Below are 20,281 nucleotides of genomic sequence, written 5' to 3'. Positions count from 1 at the left end.
TACAGCACACTTTCTGTTCGAGATGTCTCAATACTGACGTAAATAGGTTTCATATTTTTCAGGCTCTGTAGCCTCTAGTGGAAAACTCGCATTCACCATATTCCTTGCTGTCGTAAGTTGAGTTTCATACTAACAACTTTCTAATACGGTTATATCTCGTATCAGCGACAAATCTTTCAGAGTATCCGGGTTTAAAATAGATGTTTTTCAGGAGGTAAATATGGAGAAAATAACTTGTGAAATCTCGTATAAAGCAGAGCCCTAGCAACCTGACTTGTCAGGGGTAGATGACAGGTTCTATTATTTTGGAAATAATGAATCTTTGTATGAAATTTGCAGCATTTCTGAATGTCCTATGCTGAAAGTCAGACACCTGAAAGTGATTTTGTTCAAATGGTGGAATTCTTAATAGTAAAAGGATTATAAATTGATGAAAACAAGCACGAACGTCAGGTTTCTTGACAAAAAAACAAAATACAGAAGACAAATTGAAATGGATTATTTTCAGATTAAGTCAGAATCTAGCCATGCTTTCATTCAAAACCCAATTGGTCGATTCTGAGGCGAGTAAACTTCGATATAAAGTTCATGTTCAAATCAATCCATTACATCATCGAGTAAATACCTGCTGGAAACAATAGCTTCGAATTGCATCCTTGCATTGTTTCTTCCGAGAGAAAGTTTTCACGTCAGATTCAATCCAACTAATTATAGTTGGATTGCTTTGGGAAAGATCAGGACGTTTAGCAGAATCGTCCTGAATATGATCTGATGCCGATATCAGTACTGCATTTCAGGAATGAATTCAGGTCATGAGTTTCAACCAGATAATTATGAATGTATACGTTTATAGAATATGAATCGGAAATGTGGAGCAATATTTCTAGGGATGATAGAACATCAGAAAATGGGTATTAACAGCCTTTAAACCCTTTCCTTGTTTAAGCTTCTTTGACTCTTCTTGCTTACTAAGGGTACTTTTTAATAGCCTTTTCGGGTCTATTTTTTGACACAAGTTTTTCAGATGATGATTTATAGTATTCTTTGCAGCTTTTTCTTGGAAGAGGTACCCCACTCACGATATTTCATCCAAAAATCAACTCTTCTCGAATAATTTAAGTTTAAAGATAGATATATTCGTCTTTCTTGAGTATAACTTCTGCAACGTCAACCAAAATTGTTTGCTAGTGCTTCTAAATAGTGCTAATGGTGATTGAAAACCAAGTAGGTAGCACTCTTAGTGTGTATTTGAAGAACACAATATATCTCTTGGTATTCTATCACCCCTAGCACTATTTAGAAGTACTGGTCGATAATATGGTATACGTTGCTTAGGTGAAAGACGCTTATATCTATCTTAATATCAAATTATTCGAAAACGGTTAATTTTTAGATGACATATCACGAGTACGTACCTTTTTCAAGTGAAAGCTGCAAAGAATACTATTCTATACCATAGTGAATCCTTAAAATCAAAGAAGCATGATCAAATAATATTATTTTCAAGTAATATGAATGTATTATGGTATTTACATACTTCTGAAGTAATGAAGGAAAAACCGATTATCATTAGGCTCTTTTAGAGAGTTGAAGCTCCCTAATAGACCCCTTATTTTTTGATATTCCGTCATTCCTTGAAATATTGCTGGAAATTTCCTAGTCACCTTGTATATGTATGTATCATTTAAATGGCTAATGAAATCTTTCTAGAGACTTATCCAGTAACTCGATATTTTTAGAAAATTTCCGATCTAAACTTCTTGACGTTAACTGGAAAGTTATGCAGGAGGTCTTACACCCTCGAATGATGATAATGAATAAATTAATTCAATTTTGCGACAATTAGGGGGTATTTGTGAATTGGGTCATGTAGTGCAAAGCCTCTTGAATATTACCTGCCACAAAGGCTTAGTCCCAGGCATAAGCTTGTACCGTATTATCATCATAAATAGTATTCCTAGGTCAGAATATCTATTAATAGGCCAACATGTCATTGTACCGTATCTGGAGCATATGATATACTCCATTCCCATAACGTATCAATTGTTGAAATTAACAATTTTGCGTTCTCTGATTCGTCCATTCTGAAATATGGAAATATACAAGGGAAAGAAGCAAATGCGAAAGGAAATTTCAAAACATGATCAAGTTCCAATAATATAGAGCCTCATTCTCACTACTTTACACTCAGGCATCAATAAATAAACAGCGATAACAATAGCTCCCACGAAGGGAGGGCAGTGAGGAACCCCATTCGTACGTCTACCCTTGAATGAAAACCCCTAAATATTTCTAAGAATAGTCTCTGTTGTCTACTCAGTATTCGCCTTGAGGTCCCATATATCTTTTTGGATAACCTTACGCTGGTATAGCTTTCTGATGGTTTCATTTCCTGTCTCCTCTTTTTCCCCGACATAGAATAAAGGGAAAATGAAATTTCTGTAGATGGGGTGAATATTCCCCCATATGAATCCAGTTTCCATTTCACTCAAGAGAAATGCCATAAAAAATCACATTTTCAAAGGGCGACGATAAATATGCTTGTCTCTGCCTACTCGACAATCATCTGAATATGTTTTTTATGATCAAACTAGTGAAATTGTTGGTAGAAGCATGTTTATCGTCTATTCTAAAACAAGGGATGCAAAACATTCAAAAGGAATTGAATGGGATGGAACTGGGATGAACGCAGTGATGGTATAGGATATCTAAAATTAGCTACAACTATGATATGAATGAAGCACATGACTAGGTGCGTGGAACGTTTGATGTAAATAAAAGATATAAATAAAAGTGGTGATCATACCCTCTGGTAGTGACAGGAAGATGTGTAATAGAATGGTGACTGCCAGTGCTCTGGTACCGAAGAAGAATTGGCATTGTTGATGCATGCCCCTGTCCATGGATAAGAAGACTTTAGCAGGAGATCTCTCGTAAATCGAACGTTATCAAACGAATTTCAGTTCAGTCCGGAATCCTACTCCGATTTTAGGTTATGACTTATTATCGAAAACATTTGGCACAATAATTCGAAAATGTTCAGCTGACCCTCAACGTGTATACATAAGAGGCGATTAGGAATCTTGTTTTAACAAGCGTATATGCATATATGGAAAAGTGTTAGCAACTCAGAGACCGACAGTTATTTCCGGTTAGTTACTTCATTTTAGTGACTAGTCGTGCTTACTGTGCACATTTATATACTACAGTCATCCCGTGTTACGCTCCGTGAAATGCAACTGCGCTACCGCCGGCCCACTACCCGTTTTTGAAGCGGTAAAATTCTCTGCTGTGTCACATGAACCGCGCGCGCGACAAGAGTAAACGTCCGAATCCTGCTCCTGTTCTCCTCTTGTCACGCACCCTCTCCCTCTCGACCCTTTGTCCCGGTCACGTGTGTCTTAGCTCTCTACTCCCCCATAGGCCCCGTAGATCAATGAGAGTCGGCGCATGAGCCCTTTCTTGCCGCATCGCGCGAGCCCTTCGAATCCTGTTTTCTTTCTTCCTAGTCTCTTCCTGCATCCTAATTGATATTCTGGATATCATCCATAGCTAATAGCAATTCTCCCACTTAAACCAGATTAATTGATGTATCTCTATCTTGGCAGCTTCAATTTTTTTTACGCTTTTTCCTCGACCGTCACATCCTTACCCTTTGACCTCCGGTTCCATTCTTGTTCCGGATCCCCACTCTCTTATTTCGTCCACGCACCCTGTGTCACATTCGGTTGGTGGTTTGCTTTTCTCCTCCCGCTCCCCCCCTCACGGTCTAAATCAAATTCTTCGAAATTAACTGTCGTCACTTACCATGAATTACAGCCGATTCGCCGTAATCGATGTCTCTTAACCGGTATATTCATTCTTGGAGTCTGATCCGGTTCCGGAACGGATAAAGCTTGCACATTTTGTATTTTCCCTTTCGGCCGCATGCATCCAACCATCCCCCCTCGACGTTTCTTCATATATTTGCCGCATGTGCCTCGTATTCCAAAGCACGTTCAATACAGTTTCCGAAGAGTGCTGGAAATATTTTTCCTTCCTTCTGCCTTTTCGCACATGTTACTTTTTTAATTGGAACGGAAACTTGCGAGCCTCTCTACTACCCCGCTTCAACTACGGTTGAAACTACATTCGAATGAAGAGTACAGTGGTATCCTGAAAAAATTATTCGTCTCTGAAACTTGCACGTGTTAATTCGGCCGGTTTAATAGCCATCATTTCAACCTGAATATAACCGAAGAAATTTCTAGATGTCTGCGTGGTCAAATCTAAGAATAAAATAATTCATCAGAAAGGTCAATTCAAATGATATGAAAAATATCACCTGAGAAGAGGAAAAACAAACACTGAACATTTGAATACTCCTTCCTAACTACTACTAACTTCCTCACGATAGTTTATATTCCTAGTATTTGCATCTTCGCCTCTTCCACTGCACCAATGATCCACGGATATTGCTGCTAACAATTTTTTTGACAAAACTCAAATTACCAGTCGAGCTCCAGTTTTCTCGGGGAATTTTGAACTGGTAATTGTACATAATCGAAGGTTCGAACTAGTAATTAAACATAATTACCAGTTTCAACTGACCTTACCTAATTGCCAGTTAAAATGACAAGTATATTTAGGTAATTGTCAGTTTGAACTGACTTTCATACCTAATTCCCAGTTAAAATGACAATTATATATAGGTAATTGCCTGTTTGAACTGACAATCCAAAATGATTACCAGTTTGAACTGACATTTAAACATAATTGCCAATTTGAACTGACCGTTATACCTAATTGTCAGTTGAAATGACAATTATATATAGGTAATTGCCAGTTTGAACTGACAATCCAACATGATTACCACTTTGAACTGACAATTAAACATAATTGCCAGTTTGAAGTGACAATTAAACAAAATTGCCAGTTTGAACTGACCCTTATACCTAATTGCCAGTTAAAATGACAATTATATTTAGGTAATTGCCAGTTTGAATTGACTTTCATATCTAATTACCAGTTTGAACTGACAATTAAACATAATTGCCAGTTCGAACTGACCTTTAAACCTAAATGCCAGTTAAAATGACAATTATATATAGGTAATTGCCAGTTTGAAATGACAATCCAACATGATTACCACTTTGAACTGACAATGAAACATAATTGCCAGTTTGAACTGACCTTTATACCTAATTGTCAGTTAAAATGACAATTATATTTAGGTAATTGCCAGTTTGAACTGACTTTCATACCTAATTACCAGTTTGAACTGACAATTAAACATAATTGCCAGTTTGAACTGACCTTTATACCTAAATGCCAGTTAAAATGACAATTAGATATAGGTAATTGCCAGTTTGAACTGACAATACAACATGATTACCAGTTTGAACTGACAATTAAACATAATTGCCAGTTTGAACTGACCTTTATACCTTATTGCCAGCTAAAATGACAATTATATATAGGTAATTGCCAGTTTTAACCGACAATCCAAAATAATTACCAGTTTGAACTGACAATTGAGCATAATTGCCAGTTTTAACTGACCTTTATACCTAATTGCCACATAAAGTGACCATTATATATAGGTAATTTCCAGTTTGAAATGACAATCCAACATGATTACCAGTTTGAACTGATAATCAAACATGATTGCTAGTTTGTAATTCAATGTTTATGCTAAGAATTCATTAAGGAAGCAAATACACGCAAACCTTTTTGGTTGGAATGAGGTTTGATTAGGGAAACCTAATTTTTCAATAATTCAGTATTGATATGAATGCGAATGACTTGAACTCAAGGCACTTTGTGACTTCCATAGAAATGCACCGTTCATACAGAAACCGGTTGAAATTTCCGCATTCCCACAAATGAATCCAAACAATCCACATCAAAAACGTCCCTCTGACGAAGTAATTGAAAAATATGGAAACAAGTCCGAAGGAATATCTGAAACCGAATTCAATTAACTGTGAACAATTCCTAGTGGGTCATTCAGGATGTTTATAGAGTTTTAGTTTGTTTTGTTTTTCGATTGAGTATCGAAGGAATGTCGCTTCGAATGCATACATTTCAGGCTAGGTAATTTCCTACTTCTAAAATGGGTTTTACACAAGAATAGGTTGAATATCCTCGTCGTAGGTGATAGAATTTGAACTCAAATAAGGACGATGAACTCGCATTGCCAATCTGAATGCAAATTTTGACGCATAAAATACACCAATTAATCGAGTAAATCTTTTCGTATTAAAGGCTTCCGTTGCCCCCTACAGTAATTGTGTTTTATTTTATGAATACTCGATTCCAACCGGGATTTATTCGAAATTTGTAATACAAAGTCTACTTATAAGAAATACGTAAGGGCTTTAGAATTTCCTCCGCGAGGTTCCCGGAAAAGACTCGAATTTCTCTCGTCATTGGAATACATTACATTCAATCCGTTTCTGTATGTAAATTGATGGAATATTCGCGGAGTGAAATTCGCCTACTACCAGTTTTGTCAGATTCGTCAAGTGTGAAATGATAAGAGTCGATTCCGCTGATTATCTCCGTAGAGAAGAGTAGATGGCAAAATTGTAATTGATCTAGAGAGGTTGGAACAAACAGAAAGTTCAACCACGAAATCCGCCAGCACGGTTTGTCGGGCATTTTCGTTTCACTGGGCTGTAGCGGGCTTATATAATGTAATGCTGGGGTGCTCGCCACTATCCTGCCTGAAATGGAAGTGGTAATTATTCGGACTTTCCACACAAAGTCGCCAGTCTGTGAATCGGAATACGACCTACTGGATTTACAGCGATAAAGCGTGTTTTCGAATGAATATGTTGAAATATTCCATATATTTGTATGTATATTCGATGTTACACGGCGCCAATTGCAGATCAGTCCATCATTAACAGGGGGGTAGTAAAAAACATCTTCGATATCGACCGCTTGGAAAGAAGTCGAAATCGGTTAGCTTACTTTGGTGGGAAGTTGTTCGGTCTCGGCACTTCACCAACCCGCTGTTACAATTTCGTAATTGTTTTGTCATTGGTCGCATTCAGCGGACGGAGCGCAAAGCGCTTCTGCTACCCATCGGTAGCGGTAGCAGTCGGGAACATGTTGAACGTTCGCTGGCAAGCCTAGATAGGATAAGGCAGTCCAACGAGCTGTCACTATCAGCTGATTAGTTGAGAAGTCTGTAGGAAAGACGTAAACAAACGGATTTTTTAAGTTTCGTTAACCTTGTGCTGGTTAAGTCAATTTTTATGTGACAAAAATAACCTAGAATTTTGACGAATTATTTTTTGCTCCAGTATATTTCCTATAATTTATTAAACATTCATCTTTATTTCTTACAATCCATTTTCATTTCATTTTCCTCAACAAACTCAAGTTCGTACATCTTCCACACTAAATAAACAACTACCTACTCAGTTCAAGTCCAACTTTAGCTCCTTTCCGCTACCGCTACCTAGCACAAATCAAAGCCGCTCCCAAAAGTGGCGTCCGCTCCAGAACGTGTTGAGAATGTAGCGCATATGTCACCGAACGTTTCCGCTAGCGTTTGGTAACAGTTGCGCAACTGTTTCGTCCGCTGAATGCGACCATTATAAACTTTATGCCGTTCGTGCGACGGAAACTCATGCCGTTTTCCGTTATTTCGAAATCGATTCGAGCTAATACAGTAGTTACTTTCGACTGGAATGTCAGGCCAATCGACAAAACTTCCAAATATGTGGAACATACATCATTCTATCCACTCAATGTTGCTATCGTTTAAAACGGAACGAATCTATTATGCCGGACCTGTTTTACACGTTTTCCGTATCAGTAACATCCTATTCTTCACATCAAATAGGAGCTTCTGAAAGGGGGTGTGAAATTTGCGTTTTTTTTAAGTTTAATTGGACGCAATTTTTGATAGGTTCTCTTAGAAAAATCATGTACCTTAGTAGCTCAATTAATAACTAAATTTCGATCGTCTCATAACAGGGATTATTAAAAAAATTTACATCTGAATGTTGGCGCGCGTAACCGGCGCATTCACCAATTTGCAACATTCCCTTGATGCTTACGTAGTCGGTGTTTCCAGTGTAGATTATTTAATTAATGAACAGCAAGCATTTACAACAATTTTAGAATTTCAAGGATGCTACAAATGTATGAAATGATAATTGTTACCTCAAGACTTACAAGTTCTTCTCCTTAGATGGCACTAATGTGGTTTTTCAAATGGCAACCCTAACTTTTTGTTACAGAAATGAAGAGACCTTTTGTTGCTGAAGATGATTTTGTCATCGAGGAGTTTTTACATCGAAGTTTAACCAAATCATGGAAAAAGTTTGTTAAAAAAACATCACTGACCAAAGTATCCCCAGCAACCAAAGATCTATCCACTTCTGGAACAAGAAGTTGGGGCTGTCATTTCAAAAACCCCTTCTAGAAAGTGCATGAAAAACTTTTCAAGTACATATGAAGAAAATGCTCAATTTAAAATAGGATTATTGAAGACTGGGTGGTAGTTGTAATTCTTCTCGATCTTTTCATCCCCGAATTTTCTTTGGTGTACTTCACATATTCCATGGAATCCTTCCCACTCGCGACCATGCACAGAAAAATCGCAGAACTTCCTGAAAATTCGTCCTTATTTTCTCCTCTTTCGTCCTGCGTGTGCATGACCGCGACTTTGGCCATATCCACCTATCGCGAAATCCTTGGAGATAATGCACGTGTACGAGCTTGCTTTGTTGTTCCTCCTGGCTCCTTTGTCTTCGATACAACACCTACAACCGAGCAGATCTGTTAATGGGTGAAATCGATTGTTCCGAAAAAGAGACTTCACATTTCGTCTATCTTAGCCTACGGCTGTTATGCCGTCGACTCCAATATACTCGTGCAAACACAACTTTGAGGTGGTTTCCTTCCGGGAATCGATTCGTTTTCGCCCGACCCTTCCCAGTGTATCAGACTGAACGATTTTCCGCCCGTAGTTATCATTAAGGCTACCAAATTCGGGATAGAATTGAGGATTCTCATCAACGGTAGACGGTTCGGAATGAATGGGATACTGCTCCTCGCCATATTTCCTATAATTGGGGGATGTTAAATCGTGGGGTGGGCGAAGAATTCTTCAATGATTCTTATCGAGTCCATCGCTTGGGTTCTTCACGTACAATTCGCCAAGATTTCATACCAGCCAAACCTCAATGGAACGAGTCATTCAATGTAGAAACTTGATGGTCTGTCACGAGCGGCTCCTTCGCCATTTTGCAACTTCCACAAAGAATCATCTGAGGGGTGTTTCCCGAGTGAAACTGTAAATCTCTTGATTCCATGGGATATTTTAGGTATCTCTTTTGCTATACGAAGAGGTTTTTCTGGATTTTTTCCACTTATTGTTGAAAATCTACCTGACTTAAAACGTCAACTGTGAACATTTCTTCGGGAAGGTTCTGAGGTCCTTTCCGTGGCATTTTTTCGATTGGCACCGTTGAAAATACGTTGCGGAATCGAATATATCCAATCTGCAAAAAATCCGGTCCAGTTCGGCCCTCCATTCCGGGAAGTTGCGGTGGAAAACTAAGTTGAAACGGTCCTCCGTCGAATCGATGTTTCTTTGCGGTCGTGATTCGATTTTCTAGGCCAGACTGGATCCGAATGCTCTAATTGTCAATTATAGTGTGGTAGAAACAAGGGGAAATAACATAGTTGGTTCATTATCGGGCTTATATCCGACTTCCTTGTGCGTGAAAAAAAAAAAGATTGATATGTAATTGTCGGACTTTGGTTCCGGGGATTAGATTCAACTTGTGGCAGATTATGGGGGTGAGATTAGGGATTTTATCCGGCTAGAATTATGCCCGAATTGTAATTTCGGCGATAGAAAAACCTTCCAAGGGAGTGGGCATTTGGGGAAGATGAAAAAAGCGGTTGACCCAGTCACTATAAAGAAGCTATGATCCAGATAATCCAGATGCCACCACATATTCGAAGATTATTCAAAAAAAATCGACCAAGCTTCTTCTGGCTGGTTAACTACTGGATATAGCTCTGAGCAAACTCTGGCTCAAAGTCAACCCACTGTCCTCAGATTTCTCAGCTCTTTTACTGACTGGAAAATCGATTAGTGAAACGAAAAAATCGTATATTAGACTTCCTACTAACTGACTCTCATTTTCATTTCATTCATTGGGAATAAAATTCATGGTTTTGAAGGGTTTTTTACTCATAGACTTGAAGAAACAGGTTTGTTGATGGCAGTAACCTCTCAGGTATTTAATATATGTCTGGTTTTGGAGCACATTCTTCGATTCTTCTTGGATCTCGATCGATTTCTTTGCACAGAGGTATGTTGATCAGGTGAATTTTCTTTAAAAGATTCCTATCATCATTTCGCCTGTCTGAATTTCAGTATTCGCTTGATTTTCTATCCATTAGTTCAACAAACAAAAAGAGTTTGACAAAGTTTCGATGTGATTTAAAGCGAACCGAAAAAAACTAATTTTTCCCTTTCACAATTTCGCTGCATTAATCCACGATGCCGGTTCTGGTTGATTTTCTTTTTGTGGGCCGGAGATAAGGTTAAAATATAGGGTATATACGGCGAACACTGGCTATGCAATATTAAACTACTGAATTAAATTTACAGCGTTTCATTTTGGGATTTAACTGAAGCCTATCTGTGCTCAAATATTGAGTTAGTAGATTCTCTTTTGTATTTCTATTATCGTCAGAAAATACGGATTTCGTTGGCTCTCGTCTTCTTCTATATTTCGATGAAAAACGCTTCAAATTTTTCCACGTAGGTTTATTATGTGGTTCCTCTCTTTGATATAATTTCCTCGAACTACTTCATATTGTGAAAAAATCTCATAGAATAAGTATTAAAACTTTAAATAGCGAATGGCATAGAGACTACAAAGAATAATTCATTCATGTTTCATCAATTTCTCTTCGGTTAAAAAGACAGAGCCGTTTGAAAAGGGGTGAATTACCAGAAAGTTGAAATATGGTACTTTCACTATTATCATTGAGTTATAGAGATATAGTCGAAGCTATTATCAAGGATCATCATTGGAAATCGCAAATATGGGAATACGGACAGTTTTTCAAATCGATTTCCTACTGAATCAAAAGAGGCGTTTTTTCTGTTCGTGCTCGATTCCAACAGGCAATCAACCAATAACACAATAAAATATGCTTTGTATAACTTGCAGCGTTAGTATCCGTACCAAATATAGAAATTTATCTGATCGATTTCGATACGATTGAAATAGCTATAGCAATTTTGCGATTGCACCGAATTTGGCTTTCTGATAAGTTTCGATCTATAGCAGGAATCCGAGCATGATATACCTAATTGTTCAATCCGCCGTTGAAACGGGGTTTACCCGCAATATTTCATTCACGAAGAATTAATAAGGCGACTACATCTTTGTCTTAATTGGAACTGAACATTCCATCGAAGGTTTCCGGGTAGGAATTTGATAATTTAACATTTCCCCAGTAGGTGCAAGTCGTTTCTTTCACAATAATCAACCTGCGTGATTGACCACGATGCCAAAAATGGTCAGGTCATCATTTCGGTTACTCTCGAAAAAATTTTAACATTTTGATCCACATCTCTCATCTAAATCGGTGATTCCTCGACACTATATCAAAGGCAAGCACATCTACAACTCAAAGCTAAAAGTGTATCTCCTCTACTGTGTGTTAAAACTTTAACCGACTTTCCTCAAGCCAAAAACGACATTGGCGAAACAATACCCTTTTGGGTCTTCAAGATTAGAGCCATTTTGCAATTACTACACATATTTCCATCAGAGCACTGTAGAAAAAAAAGATTTATTAGTTCAGAATCAGTTCCGTTTTTCCTTATAGAAATGGTCCATGAATCGAGTCCATCTCATAAATTTCACTTGGTATTATAGGTGGAATAACGCGATGTTATTCAGTTTTCATATCGGTTAAAGATTAAACACACATTCAAGGTGTGTGGATATGACTCAACAGTTGACGTGACGTCACTTATTGCAAGGAAACACGAGAGAGGAATGAATAATGAATTTTATCGTGATTAACGAGGTTCTTGATGCGATTCAAATTTCCGCAGAAAACGTATTTGTTAGTGTTAACTGCCGAATTAACTACACTAATAAAACTCAATCAATCATAGCACGTCTAACCGTATTTGCCACACACACACACAAAAATGTGGTGGGTGATTCACAAGTTATATATAATTCAAAGTAAGTCACTTGGGCATATACCATTGCATTTATGGATAGATAAAAATTGAATTATTCATGCGATTAGAAAATTATGCCTAGGAAATGGAGAAAATATTGACGCACTTCCTGATAATGACTGTTCCTTGTTGATCTGGCCAGCCTGTACCTACCACAAAACGATTTTGCGGAATTCCAGATCTGAGTATTATAAAAAATCATCGTGGTCTAATTTTTTCTGCGTAATGAGAACCTATTGTTGGATTGTTTTGAATCATATCTTATATTCATCTGGGGTAAATTTAACTCATCATTATGTATGTGATCTGTGAGGTCAACATGGTGTTTTATGCGATAATCTTGAATGTTCAGTTCATAAAATTTTGTTCCGGATCAAATTCGATACGTTCGCTAATTTTTCGGTTGCAAGAAAGTTTCGAATTCCCGAAATGAACTCCAATAGAGTACAAGAAGTAGGTACAAGGAATATTCGAAGAACTTTCTTAAAATGTTAAACAGACGGAAAAAACATCGTCGAATATTCACCCCCGAAAGTTCGAAAACGAAGTTTTCATTTATCAAAGGGAGGGAAGATATTTCAGCAGTTTTCTGTTACTCCGGAAGCCCAGACTTTTCCAGGAACGATCTCGTTTCATGAACTTAATTTTATAATGCTTCTGCTAAAAATTATAAGGGATATTATGATCCCTTCCCAACTTTCCAAGTAATAACAAATGTAGGGAAAGCGTTTGTGTTCTTGCTAAAACTTCGACTGTTCAAGAATTCAAGAGAACTCACCTCCTTGAACCTTTCTTCTACCCTTAATTTCTGTATCACCTAAAAAAGCATTCATCAAGCCAAAACTCCTTTTTTCAATCAGCTCTGTTTCAAACCTCTCCCCTGATATTTTCGTAATTCAAATTATTGTGGAAAATGGCATGTCTTTGTATATTTTCCCTTTTAGTAACGGGGAAGTAGTACTCTCGTTAGTACTTTCGGCTAGTGCCTACAACCTACAATCTTTATATATCAATGAATCGATGAATGATTGGTTGCCAGCGTCTTTTTGTGAAGCTTCGCGCCATCTATGAATTCCTCATCACCCCGACTATGCAGTATTCTGCATAGTTGCAGTATTCTGCATAGTTGAAATTGATCGTGGCGTCATCTAGCGGTTTATTCTTCAATTACTAGCAGTAGTTCACATCTTCGGCACTGATGGCAGCACCCGTTGTGTTTCAAATGTGTATGATTATATTAAATTTTTTCGTTTGGGAAGCTAATTGGTTGTACTCGATCGTAAAAAAAATAAGATTGAAAGAGAAAAAAGTACTTTTCCGGGCCGTTTTCTGGAAGCTCTTAACGGGAAGATAGATCGTCTAGTTTCGAATTTACCGGGCGCTTTGGTGACAGTACGTGGGTGATGGAAAATAGGGGTCTGTAATACCGACGGGTGCGGTGGTACAGGGCTCCAGATAACGAAATGAACTTAACTTACGCTACTCTTATGTTACGGCTGTGTTCTAAGGGGGGGTCATCATAAGTTGCCAGCTCTAGCAGCTAAGTTTTATTAATCAAAGGCATCGCCCGATTCGATTCCAAAAGTAACGGTATAAAAACTACGGTAAGTTACCTGTTTCGAACTTATTCGTACCAAATCATCAAAAGTTTGAAGGGATTATGACATTGCCGTTTTTTGTGCGAGTGAATAAGAAAACGTAGAATTATCCCGGTGACTCGTTTCATGAAGCTATGAAAGTGTATATTTGAAGTGATTTACAAACTTGATCAATTGACGTTAATTTTAGTGAAGTGTACTGCTCCAACAATAACCAACGTTGGTAGAAGGAAGTTTATTGAGGAAAGATAGAAACAAATGTAAGTATTTTTCCTATAATTTCATTTTAATGGATAATATTAGGGCGAAGCTTAATCAAGAATAGGGTTGGCTCTATTTGTCCCCTTTCAGAGCCCAATACGAATGCTTTCAGTTTTTCGTCATTCGTGTAATTGCATGCCTTCAGAATTAATCATCAAAATTGCTATGTCTTATTGGACATAACCAATCCCTCGCCTAAAAGTTCTAAATTATGTTCACATTTTGTGTGAGTATATCCATTAATCTAATTGCTTTCATTCCGTCATTTACATTTAATTGTTTTCATTTATAATTTTGATTCGGAATTTCGTTTCCGAACACCTTATAAGACATTAGTCATTTCTTTGTTTATCGAATTCGAACTGGTCATTAAAAGGTAGCTACCATCAACAAAGTGAGGTAGAATTGCAGCAAATATCTTGCCTGTGGCACTTGCTGATTATTCGAAACAATAATCCATCAACTATTTATTGTGTCATTTTGTTCGAAATATTTTCAAAACACGTTTAACCTTCGTTAAAGTAGGTGTTGCATGAAGTCACAACTGTGAAATTTGCAAATTGCCTCAATTAGTCCACATATTTGTGAGTTTATTCTAGATGTTCTACTTCACTTAAACTGTAGAGACCATATTTTCAAAAGTTTCTCTATCATTACGACTGAAAGTGTTATTGCATGAAGAATTGGGTATTCTTCGAACACTTGTTGTAAAGCCTCACTTTTGATATTGAACATTGACCTGAATGAAACTAGTTCTTTTTTTCAGATTATTAGTTGAGCATCATCAAAAATGCGTGAATACAAAATAGTTGTCTTAGGTTCTGGTGGTGTAGGGAAATCTGCACTCACAGTTCAGTTTGTACAGGGGGTATTTGTAGAGAAATATGATCCCACCATAGAAGATAGTTACCGGAAACAGGTTGAAGTAGATGGACAACAATGCATGTTAGAAATTTTGGATACTGCAGGAACGGTGAGTTGAAAAATGTAGGAGTTTACAATATAATATTGATATTTCCGTTTGATTTTCTTCAGGAACAATTCACAGCCATGAGAGATTTATATATGAAGAATGGCCAAGGATTTGTTTTGGTTTATTCAATCACCGCACAATCGACATTCAATGATCTACAAGATTTAAGAGAGCAAATTTTAAGAGTGAAGGTAATTCTTTCAGCATTACTGGATATTCTTGGGTACCTTCGTGAGCTCAGTTGAATTTTGCATTAATTTATTGTCGAGTAACCTGTTGTAATTCCTTTTGGTTGCTACGACTTCATAAGAAGTCATACAGCTTCACTTCCATCAAAATTTCAACACGTATCTGTCGTTATTTACACAATTCAGTTTCTAGCTATATCAACAAGAAAAATTCAAATTTAGGCCTTGATATCCTAAAATAAGCTCATTCGCGTTATGCTTTGTTCATGAATTATTTTCATTCCATTTCAAACCAATATGAATTTGAAGAAACCCTTGTTGAATAGTAGATGTCTAAGAGATTCTTTTTCTCTATTTTATATCCTCATGTTTGGTAAATTTTCAATTCCAATTGCCTGATTCTTACGGGACGGTTATCAAATATTATATCAAACTTCCTGTTTAGATAATATGTGGAATTCACTAATTTCTGTTTCCAAGTGAGTTAGTCATCATATGAAATGAAGATATTAGAGAATTAGATACTATACCTTCATTTTTTCCTTTTGTGATATATCCATATATAGAGTCCTTTCAAGGAGTTTTCAAATTAACTTCCTAAAGGACATCCATATCAACTTCACAGTAGTTTTCCTTATGTTCGATGAATCAGATTTTTAATCATTTCAAATTTATCATTTTACATTTCATAAACAGGAAGTACTGAGGAAAATGGATTTTTAGATATTATATCAATGTTGGGTGACTAAGATTTAATATATAAATTGCTTGCTAATAACCAGGCCTTGCAAGAAGGTTGCGGTTTTAGTTCAACATTTATTTTTATTGATAACGGCTATGAGAACTCTTCCATTTCATATGATAAAAAGCCTGTACTCATCATAGAGGGTTATTGTACTAACAGTACTTTTAACCTAACCAAGATAAGAGATATTCTCCTCACATAACGTCACAGACAAAAATATAAATGAAACACAAAATTCTTCGAAGCTTCCTAGTGCCCTTTGAGAGAGTGTGCCGCATTTGAGAGAAACCGAGTTCGCTTTTTGCTTGGCTTAATACTCATTTAGTTGCTGTAAAATTATTTGTTTCTAATAGGATACTGATGATGTGCCAATGGTCCTAGTTGGAAACAAGTGCGATCTAGAGGAAGAACGGGTAGTAGGTAAAGATCAAGGTATAAATCTGTCACGCCAGTTCAACTGTGCCTTTATGGAAACTTCTGCCAAAGCTAAAATAAATGTAATCGATGTAAGTATTTCCTTTGCAATGAACATTCAATTTTTTTTCTGTAGGCCACTGTTGTTTCAATGATAATTGTAGCTTTGCCATTGAACATTTCAATCAGAACTTGAAACTGCTATTATATTCAAGTGATATAGGTTCCATCATTCAAATATCCAGAATTCAAATTTTTATTTGGCAGACTTATTCGAATGTATTTTCAGGTTGGGATTTGAATTGTATGATATAATAGATATATCAAATATAAATTTTTATGTGGAATGAATATGAATAACATGAATATTTTCCTTTTTTTTTCAGATATTCTATGATCTAGTACGGCAAATCAATAAGAAATCGCCGGAGAAGAAACAAAAACAGAAGAAGAAATCAATTTGTGTGCTTCTATAAGATAAAAAAAATATTTGGAACCAAAAAATAAGTTTAAAGATTTCAAGACTTAATTGTAAGACAATGTGATTAGGCAAGTGCGGACAAGGAGCCTTTTTGGCGAGGGCCATTAGCCCTTTCATAAAATTGAATTTACGCAATTTATGTCCGTTAAATTTTTTCAATTCAAGGTTGTTATTGATTATAGTTGGAAGTCTACTTAGTGATAGGGTATTCTGAGATCTAACTGCCAATTAAGTGGTGTCAAATAGATATAGGGATGTGAATCAATGGTTTGCGCTGCGTTCATGCTAAGACTATCCAAGGGACAATACAACTTCGTAATTCTTCAAGATTCCTTCAAATTTCTGCTTTGTGAAATGACAACTAGGCACATTCTGCCTATGTTTTGACTTGTTACTTTTATCAGCAGCAATGGCTTTAGTTGTCAATTATATTGCAAAATTTATGTTTGAAAAAATATTTTGATTGTAGTTAAAGCACTTGCATGATTGTGCAAAAATAAATTTTTATTGTAGTTTCCTATTATCTGATTGAACCTTCTGAATATACTTCTTAAAACTTCTTATTATTTCAGTATGTTCCACAAAAAACATTGATTATGAAAGTAGAAAAATCGCTGAAATTATTTTTCCACAAAAAATTCCCTTTTTTCTTCCAAGGTGGAGTCAGAAACTTGGAAACTACAATTCATCCAAAAAAGTAAGGTATTCAAATCTGAACTCTTGTCAAAAATCTGATTCACTTCAGTGAATTTTTAATTTGAAATCATTATCGAAATGTTTTTTACCATTTTATTGTAATTTACTTCAAAACTGAAAAAGCTGTTCTTCGCTGATACCATTTACAGGGATAAATATCCAAGTAAAACTCTGCCATAACTATTTATATAATTCGAGATTAAAAAAAAAACTAGATTTCAATTCTGGACACTTTTTCAACAACATTTTCATTTAAAAAAGGGAAGAGTTGAGTAACTTATTAGCCTGAATTGTCTATTCAGTTTTCTTTTGAAGTAAATACCTTGAGGGTGTTTGCAAAATTAGGTATTTACTCCCAAGTAAAGTACAAAGTATTTACTTACCTCCAACTTTGTACATTGGTCGTTTTTAGATGTGAACATAAATTGTAAACACCCTGTAAAGACATTCAATTTTCTTATGGCAAACATCTTATAATATTTGATAAATTTTGTAATAAATTTTTTTCTTATTTTATGCTTTGCGAATTGGAGAGAATATTCACATCTACACTTTCATTTAATAATGGTCGATTTCATTGTTATACTTAATAGTCAGTGCCAGAATGCCATGTCTTATTACAAGAGATAATAATTTTTGACGGACTGCATAACACTGAAGCAATCAAAACTTCTCTTCGCAATTTCTTGATAAAACTATGTACATGCAATATCTAAATGTATAATTTGATGAGTTCGCAGATGCTGGACAATTTTTCATTCATTATATTTTTTAATTATTTTTGATTTGCTTGAAATAAACGATTATTTATGAACAGTTGAAAAGTTTGTGAGAATCTTTATTATATAAGAGTCGACAATACACAGGAAGAAAATCGAAAAGGCACCTTATAAGATACATCCGTATTTCTTGTTGGAAATAACTATGCAACAGGCTTATATACAAAAAATATATTATTTTACATGCTGTCACTTCTACAAGGATTGTCAGAGCAGATGATTCTACTCGAATGCGAAAAGTTCAATTTATCGTTTCTCAATTTTTTTTCACTTCATTCTACAGGCTGTGTGACCGATTCTTCTTAGATAAAACTTGTATAAACTAATTGAAATGACCGTGATTGTTAGTTCTTTGAGACTAAACCGAAACATGTTGAGCGATATTCTCGAAAAAAAATAGGCTATTTCTAGGTGATCGATAATCAATTGTAATTTGAATAATATGTTCGATCTTATTGAAATTGGACCAGACACTCAGGTTACAATATTGAACCACAATTTCATGAAAAATACAAGATAATTGTCAATTTTAATCGTCGCTCCTATTAATTATATTCCTAACACATATTGTCATCATTTTCGAAGTATATTTCCAAAATAAAATCTTTCTTAATTTAATTTGTGATGTAGTTTTACGTATTTCTCAATTATTATTGTGACACGAAGGATAATTTAAAACGAGGTCCTGTAATCTACTACACAAATAATTTTTCTTCAAATGAAATGTCCTAGACATCACACCTTATATATATATATACATATATAAAACGAGCGTTCATAAAAAAGTCGTCGTCAAGTAGGCGATGGAACGATAATAATCTGCATGAACGTAATGCTTAGCTTCTACTATAACATTTCGAATTTGATGAAACTATCAAATAAGCGTTTCGAAGACTGCGAAAACTGCTAGGAATTTTTTTTAAACGTTTTCACATCTAAAATTACGCTAGAAATTGATATGTTACATATTTTCAGCGGGCGAAAAATCATAAGCATTACGCTTAGGCAAAGATCCTCAATATCAGTAGCCTGATTGGCATCGAATTTTTTTGAACGTTACTTACTATAAGTAAGTATATATAAATATATATATTACAATTGCTACTGTGGTACTTTTGAGTTTTTTCAACTTTCCATGAATACATGGTTGTATTCGGAATTTCCGTGAACATATTTTTCTATAGAAAAGTAAATGCAGTTGATATAGATAGGTGATCTTTTTTATATAATTATTTTAATGAGTAAATAGCTCAAAAATATCGTTGCTCATTCCAGAGTGAAACATTAAATAAGCCAATAATTGTATGTTGATTACGTACATCAATAATAAATTATATGAACAGCAGACTATATGATATAATATCGGTATAAGTTTTTTTCACTAATATTTAGTTCACTATTTGCCATTTGCATTCAGATGTGTAAGTTTGAACTGAGTTACAGATAGCAGATTTTGTGTATCCGTTATGTGGGAAGCCTGAAGCTTATTAGTCCTGATATATTTCTAGAAGTTATCTGAGCATTCCTTATTGAAAATTTCTTGACTGGCTAATGATGTTCGATTTTTAAGATTTTCAGCAAAATTTATTCCAGTTAAAAATAATTACAATAAATGAAGAGGGAGAGGTAGTATAGTGCTAACTAAATTTTGCTGAAACATTTGTTTTGTTTATAAGAACCTTACTTATTATCTGAGTGTGGACCCCTTGTAGATTCGATTATCAAATCTATATTGTGATACATTTTTATGAATTTTGTGAAAACTTAATAATAAAGCTCTTTTCGCACCTGCCTTCCGCACAATATAGCGGTAACAGAAGAAAGTGAATAAACACCAGTCGCAATTCGAAGCCGCTTACCAATAATTTTCAATATTATGTTGATGATATACATATAATATATATTTTCTAATTCACTGAA

General features: G+C 35.7%; 2 protein-coding genes across 2 annotated transcripts in view; one reads left to right on the top strand and one right to left on the bottom strand.

The window, feature by feature from the left end:
• The window catches only part of LOC123321928 (neuronal acetylcholine receptor subunit alpha-7), a 79,981-nt gene extending 76,695 nt beyond the window's left edge, over nt 1-3,286 (bottom strand). The window contains exon 1 of the mRNA XM_044909737.1: nt 2,807-3,286. Within this exon, the coding sequence (XP_044765672.1) occupies nt 2,807-2,903 (97 nt within the window). The 5' untranslated portion in view covers nt 2,904-3,286. The remainder of the gene's footprint in view (nt 1-2,806) is intronic.
• Nucleotides 3,287-13,693: 10,407 nt separating this feature from the next.
• Nucleotides 13,694-18,396, top strand: LOC123321930 (ras-related protein Rap1). The gene is made up of 6 exons (XM_044909738.1): nt 13,694-13,830; nt 14,015-14,084; nt 14,852-15,058; nt 15,121-15,249; nt 16,345-16,497; nt 16,792-18,396. The coding sequence occupies exons 3-6, from the start codon at nt 14,876-14,878 to the stop codon at nt 16,879-16,881; spliced, it is 555 nt and encodes a 184-aa protein (XP_044765673.1). The 5' UTR covers nt 13,694-13,830; nt 14,015-14,084; nt 14,852-14,875; the 3' UTR covers nt 16,882-18,396.
• The last annotated feature ends 1,885 nt before the right edge of the window (nt 18,397-20,281 follow it).

The sequence above is a fragment of the Coccinella septempunctata genome, chromosome X (assembly GCF_907165205.1).
Source record: "Coccinella septempunctata chromosome X, icCocSept1.1, whole genome shotgun sequence".
Lineage (NCBI taxonomy): Eukaryota > Metazoa > Arthropoda > Insecta > Coleoptera > Coccinellidae > Coccinella > Coccinella septempunctata.
Note: the sequence above shows the minus strand (reverse complement) of the source record. Positions and strands in the feature narration are given on the sequence as shown.